The sequence below is a fragment of the Chaetura pelagica genome, unplaced genomic scaffold, assembly GCF_000747805.2.
Source record: "Chaetura pelagica isolate M959 unplaced genomic scaffold, ChaPel_1.0 scaffold192, whole genome shotgun sequence".
Classification (NCBI taxonomy): domain Eukaryota; kingdom Metazoa; phylum Chordata; class Aves; order Apodiformes; family Apodidae; genus Chaetura; species Chaetura pelagica.
This window is the reverse complement of record NW_009952570.1, coordinates 1,506,320-1,513,335: the sequence shown is the minus strand read 5'-3', so window position 1 is coordinate 1,513,335 and position 7,016 is coordinate 1,506,320. Positions and strand designations below refer to the sequence as shown.

General features: G+C 41.9%; 1 protein-coding gene across 4 annotated transcripts in view; it reads right to left on the bottom strand.

The window, feature by feature from the left end:
- Positions 1–6,289, bottom strand: part of ATG16L1 (autophagy related 16-like 1 (S. cerevisiae)) — a 20,923-nt gene extending 14,634 nt beyond the window's left edge. For all 4 annotated transcript variants that reach the window (XM_009993511.1, XM_009993513.1, XM_009993512.1 and 1 more), the window contains exons 1-5: positions 6,202–6,289; positions 3,962–4,067; positions 1,530–1,603; positions 1,065–1,316; positions 135–200 (exon numbers count right to left, since the gene is read on the bottom strand). In XM_009993511.1, the coding sequence (XP_009991813.1) occupies positions 135–200; positions 1,065–1,316; positions 1,530–1,603; positions 3,962–4,067; positions 6,202–6,224 (521 nt within the window). In that variant the 5' untranslated portion in view covers positions 6,225–6,289. The remainder of the gene's footprint in view (positions 1–134; positions 201–1,064; positions 1,317–1,529; positions 1,604–3,961; positions 4,068–6,201) is intronic.
- Positions 6,290–7,016: the final 727 nt, after the last annotated feature.

Below are 7,016 nucleotides of genomic sequence, written 5' to 3'. Positions count from 1 at the left end.
ACTTTACACCAAAGTTTAAACACTCTCCTACATCACCAAATTTAGAAATAACAGAGATACCATTTATCACATATGGGTATCAAACTGAAGCATGAAGTGATGAAGGAGAGATGCTATAAATCCAGACTGCTTACGGTTCAACAGGCAGGGGTTCTTTGGCAGCCTCTGCTAGCTCCTTCTGCAGCCTGGCTTGTCGTCTCCTAAGAAAAAGAAAGCAAGGATACTTAAAAATATCAAAATTTCCTTATTCCCATTCCAAAGGTTACCCCATTCAGTTGTGATGGGCTTTATAAGAGCTAAAAAAAAAAAAAGTGAGACCACTGCCCTAATTTTATCCTGCATTTGAAGATACTCAGTGCAGGAGGGGGAGTTTTCTTGTTGTGAGTTGCAAAGGAGAAGATCAACCTAGAGAGGCAGTAAATGAAGCGCACCTATGGCTCTTTATGGTCCACATGATTGGGGTTTGCTCAGACTACAAGATCTTGCAAAAATATTGTTAGATGAGTTAGTAAAAATAATAGAAAAATGCCAAGTATGACAAGACTGGTATTACAGCTCTTAGTCTCCAAGTATTGCTATCTTGCAAAGAAGCCAAAGCAATTTGGAATAAGAAAAATTATTGTTTTGCAAGGAAAAAAAAATACAAACTTATTTTTGAAAGTTAGACATAACTCAGTCTCATGGCAGCTACTCTTTTTAGCAGAGTGCAAGAAACACTCTGGTTAAGTAAAAAAGAATAAAATTAGGAGAAGTATCAACATATGAACAAGAGAAGCCCAAACCTAATATCAGCAAAAAACTGCAGTTTCTATCTGATTTATGATCTTCAAGCCACAGTTAAACATTGCTCAAGAAACAAAACCTGTTTTATTCATTTAAAAGAGAAGAATGTTTTCACAAACCATCTGCCTGTGTTGGCCAGAAAAAGGAACACAAAGTTCTACCGTGCAAGAAGACAGAAATCATAGATCAAAACTAAATCTGCTTTTATCCTATGCACTCACCAAATGTATTCCAAAATATACTGGGAAGTAGTTTTATCAAATAGAGGTCATCAACCTCACCTTGAATCCTTTTCATTTTCTGCATTCAGACGATTGGCTTCTTGTGCTTTCTCTGCCATCCAACGCGAAACCAGCTCCTGGTTGTCTTCAGTAGTTTTCCTTAGTTTCTCCTCCAAGGCATTGAAGGTGATCTGGAGAGCATCATATTCATCTTTCAGTGTCTGATTAGCTCGCTCAAGATCTTGCAGTTTGCTACGCAATTCCTGGCACTCTGTTTCCAGTTCAGATATCTTTTGCAAATACTCTGCAATCCTGGAATGACAATAAAATACACAAAACAATGAGAACCTCCTTCGGGACTTAAACCATCTTCTTTGTGCTATTTGTATAATGTCTAACAAAGCAATTTTTAGCCTGTGGCTAGGACTCCTAGAGAGTAAAACAACATTAATAACTCAGCCAGAAGTCTGGGTCTCAGACCAACTACATAGATATAACAATTTTTTTGCAAACAGTGCTACTCACTTTGCTTCATTCATCTGCATCTCTTTGTCCTTCTGCTGCATTTGGTTATTCAGATCAATTACAGACTGGGCCAACTAGGGAGAGAAAATTCTGTTACAAAATCACAGAATCATAGAATTACCAAAGTTGGAAAAGACCTTTAAGATCAAGTCCAGACAGAGAGCAGGAACCAGCAAGAGTACAGACCAGTCTAACATAACAAGCATGAAGCTTACCTTCCAGGTGTTCTTTCACAGCTTTCTAGTACAGATCTGTTTATTGCCCCTACCACATGGATCACTAAATCATGGAATTCACCTTCAGAAATGAGTTGTGAAAAAGTTACTGTCCACTGATAGCTCACTTCCTTCCCTCAAAGTTTCCTTATTAAAGTAACATAAATCAGAATGCAATGTAGGAAGAAATTTTGGTGGAAAAAAATAAAACCAATACAGGGTTTAAAAATTGCCAAGTAAGTAAACAAGTGAGTAATAACAACCAAGCAACAAGTCTTCCTCTTCACAGAATGTTAGGGGTTGGAAAGGACCTCTGGAGGCCATCAAGTCCAACACCCCTGCAAGAACAGGATCAAATCTAGGGCAGGTCACTCAGAAATGCATCCAGACAGGTCTTGAAAGTCTCCACAGAAGGAGACTTCACAACCTCTCTGGGCAGCGTGTCCCAGGGCTCTGTAACTCTCACAGGAAAGAAGTTCTTCCTCATGTTGAATCAATTTTTAATCCATTTTTAATCCAATTTGAATCCATTGCCCCCAGCCTATCATAAGGCAAAGTGACAAGAGGTTGTCCCTGCATTTTTGACCCCAGTGCTCATGTATTGATAGACATTAACTAAATCCCCCCTTAGTCTTCTCCTCTCCAGACTAAACAGCCCCAATCATAGAATTACCAAAGTTGGAAAAGACCTTTAAGATCAAGTCCAGACAGAGAGCAGGAACCAGCAAGAGTACAGACCAGTCTAACATAACAAGCATGAAGCTTACCTTCCAGGTGTTCTTTCACAGCTTTCTAGTACAGATCTGTTTATTGCCCCTACCACATGGATCACTAAATCATGGAATTCACCTTCAGAAATGAGTTGTGAAAAAGTTACTGTCCACTGATAGCTCACTTCCTTCCCTCAAAGTTTCCTTATTAAAGTAACATAAATCAGAATGCAATGTAGGAAGAAATTTTGTTTTTTAAAGTAGTGGAAAAAAATAAAACCAATACAGGGTTTAAAAATTGCCAAGTAAGTAAACAAGTGAGTAATAACAACCAAGCAACAAGTCTTCCTCTTCACAGAATGTTAGGGGTTGGAAAGGACCTCTGGAGGCCATCAAGTCCAACACCCCTGCAAGAACAGGATCAAATCTAGGGCAGGTCACTCAGAAATGCATCCAGACAGGTCTTGAAAGTCTCCACAGAAGGAGACTTCACAACCTCTCTGGGCAGCGTGTCCCAGGGCTCTGTAACTCTCACAGGAAAGAAGTTCTTCCTCATGTTGAATCAATTTTTAATCCATTTTTAATCCAATTTGAATCCATTGCCCCCAGCCTATCATAAGGCAAAGTGACAAGAGGTTGTCCCTGCATTTTTGACCCCAGTGCTCATGTATTGATAGACATTAACTAAATCCCCCCTTAGTCTTCTCCTCTCCAGACTAAACAGCCCCAGGTCTCTCAGCCTTTCCTCATAGGCAGGTGGTTCCAGTTCCTTAATCATCTGTGTAACCTCTGTTGGACTCTCAAGTAGACCCCTGTCCCTCATGAACTGAGGAGACCAGAACTGGACGCAATACGTCAGGTGGGGTCTCAGTTGCTGGTGGAATCTCTTTAGTGCAAAGGAACCAGAAGGGCAGAGGCCAGCACTGAGCTGCTGCTGCCAGCCCACAGCCAGCAGTCAGGGCTGTGCAGCAGCAAGCCTTGCAGCACACACAGCCTGGGCCACCCAAGGAGGAAGACTGAAAGGTGCTTGCCTGGGCAGGTGGCTGAGGATACCATGCTGAGGGGAAATACAGAATTTTCAGTGCTTTGATTAGCAAGTGCACAACACTTCTAGAAAACTCAGAATTACTGACACTGGGGCTTCTCTGTTACTCCAGTGAGGTGTGATCAAAGGAACATGATCACTTTTTCCAGGTCACTCCCACCTTCTCTCTACAAAAGTCCACAGTGTCATTCAGGTACCACCTTCTAGATTAATTCAATGCACTGCTGTTGTTTTTAAGAACTCAGTTCAGCCAAAGAAGCATCCACATCTTAAAAAAGATAGCAGCTTTTCCTCTCTTCCAGGCCCAAGCCTCATAGCTTAAAGGACAGAATAAACACCATTAACAGGAGAAGCTTAAAAAGGTTGTACATGAAATGAGGAAAAACTATGACGAATCAGCTGGGTATAATTAAGGTCATTTTCACAAAGGGCCCCATATGGAACACAAGAGGACTTCCTGACCTCGCCACGTTTTTTATGCAGCTCTGTCAGCTCCTCTTGGTGCTTTATCTTTAGCTGTGCCAGTTCCTGCAGCTGAGCATCGTTCCATGTGCCATCATGTCCTGGACTGGAGTTTGAGAGAGAAAGAAGAGATGTCACAAACTAGAATCCAATGGCTCCTATGCCTTTGGCCAGTTAGTCCTCTCAGGACACACTCCCTTGGATTTTCTATAGATACACAAGTCATTCAACAAACTAAACCACAGCCAGCTCCTCCACAACATGCTTCTCAACAACCAAAATGCCATTATATTGCACTGCAAAGTTAAATTTACTGAAGACTTGATTCACCTCAAATTTGTTTTGGAGGGATCTGGTAGACTTTGACGATGCTAGACATCTGGAGACAGCATAATACAGGGCACAGAACCAAAAGTCAGGGGATACTCCCAGGTGCTTGGATTCAGCCCCAGGTGTTACAAGTCATTTCTCCATCATCCCAACTATGTTCATGCTTGATGGTGTAAAGGCTTTGGGGTGTTTTTTAATTATGCTTTACAACACACAGTGGAATGTGACATAATCTGGAACTTCTACACACCAGAAGAACACACATATCCCCTCCCAAACAACTATGATGGTAACATTTATCACTCATGTATTTGAAAGCACCGAAACAGAAACAGAAGTCAGCTTTTAAAAATTGCATATATACATCACACACAGATTTTGAGCAAACAATATGTTATATATATATATTATACACTACAGCTTTAAAAATAATAAACTTCATCACTATTCTGCAGAACAAGGTAACTGCAAGTATCTGTTTCTGCAAGTCACTCTGCGTTACGACAGCCTGGTGGGAAACAGAAAATGCATTCAGAAGCTGAACAGTCTCACAGTGAAATCAGTAACTTCATGCTCTTCTCAGAATAACAAACACATGAACAAACAACAGGTCACTGAACCAACGCTCGTTGGTTTGCATTTCCAAAAAATTGTGTCCAAATGGATAGGAAGCCAAGTACTGTGGTAATATCCAGCACATCTTATAACTCTGACCATGCAGAGATCTATAGCCAGAACTAGATACTCCTTAGATACCTTGGCCTTAAGGTAAATGAAAGCATTTTTCCTAAGCTATTTAGGATTAGGGAATTCATTCTGTTTCAAAAAACTGTCATTTACTGAGGGCAGTATCAGAGTTCAGTTAGTATTTACTTTGAAGAAGCCATTTCTGTGCATTTCTTCTCATCTACTCCAGCCTCATCCCTCAGAACAGTGTTCAGCCTGAATCAGATTCACACAAACTGAAAGTGGTTCAAGACAACTGCCATGATCAGAAAGCTTCTGAGAATTGTCACACGCTGACATTTTGCCTGCAATTACTGTAAAATTACAAGTTCTCCTTTCCATTCTAGTAATAGCACACAATAAACTATATTTGTTTGATAATCCAAAGAGACACACACACAGTTTTGCGTTACATAGCAAACAGAGCTTCAACAGAGGAAACAATTCCTACAGAAGCAGAACACTCTGAGCTACTCAGCCCTGCCTTTTCTTCAGATACACCATGAGCAGAACCCAACAGCCTGTACCTGCCAGAATTTACATGCTGTTCAAAGGACACACCGGTAGTATATGGGTTTCCTGTGGATTCAAATGCCAACAGAAGAAGCAGCACAATCCCTCCTTGTAGCACTATGGTGCCATTCCCAAGTTAGAGAGGAAGCTTCCTGAAAAAACCCCTGCTAAAAGCAGGCAGAAGACATTATTTTTCGCATATAGTGTGTATTTAGGTGTGACACTTCACTATCATAGTTTTCTCCATTCTATGTGGTAACACAGATTGAAAGACACCATGGCATGGGTCATTCCCTGTGCTGCAACACTTGCAAGGTTGGACAATTTCAAGTCAGATCATAATCCTTAGGAATTAACATCAGGCAAAACATTAGAAGCAAGGAAAACAGAAGCAGAAGCTCATTCTGGTCCACCTCAATACCTTGAGTTTGTGATAAATTCTTTCTGTTTAAAACTTGGTCGGATCTTTCTGAACCGTGTGTATTGTAAATGTTCTGTTACTTTCTCCCATGTTTAAAGTTAGTTATAACTTATTTTTAGTTCAAATTTCCCCATTTGTTTTATTCCAAGTTACTGTAGCAACCTAGCTTTTTGTGTAATGCATCAAACAATGATTTAGGTTACAGTCTGCATGACAGAGAGGTGACTGACAGAAAAGGAATTTTAAATACCTGATCTCATGTCTGCTCTGCATGTCATATTTTTCTGCTTGAAGCTTATCAGCCAGCACTGCATGAAGGTCTGACTTCTCCAGTAGTTTATTATCTGAAAGGGCAAAAACTGCAACTGAGAACCAAAAAGCAAAACCAGATTCCCACCCTCTTCTGCCAGCTAAGATCTAGCATCTTCAATTACTCTGACTCAATCAAACACTATGTAAGCCTCCACCACATTAGTGTGCACTCCTCTCTGATGTCAGCAGGTTAAGGCAGTGCTTAGCTACAACTCCAAGAATTCCCTATTAATCCAGATGCTGTGTGGGACTGGTCTTGTAAATAGACAATAGAAAGACTGCTCAAATGTACTGGTACCTACTAAAACAGGAGTTCAAAGTCCAACCTCTTTATAGCCCCTCAACTGATAGCAAGATGGAGAGCAGGTCTGCCAGCAGCCTGCCCTGCGTGCTCTGCTGTCCCTGCCCAGACGCCGGCACCGCAGCCTGCAAGCCGGGCCCTGCTGGCGACAGGACGAGCTGGACAGACACCGCTGGCCTCTGAACACCTCCACATCTTACAAAAGACCGTGAACGTGGCCAACAGCCCGATTGCTCTGCCTTCCACAAACATCTGAGCGGGAACTGTGCAGACGGTTTAGACATTCGATCACTGTCCACAGCACAAACACCTGGGCGGGAACCGAGAGAAACAAGCACTGCTTTTCCTCAGTAACGCCGAAACCCCAGCTCTTCTCAGCCCCAGTTCCTTACAAAGGACCCGCGCGGGCCCCTTCCCACCCGCGCTCCTCCCGGCCGGCGGGGAAGGGCCCC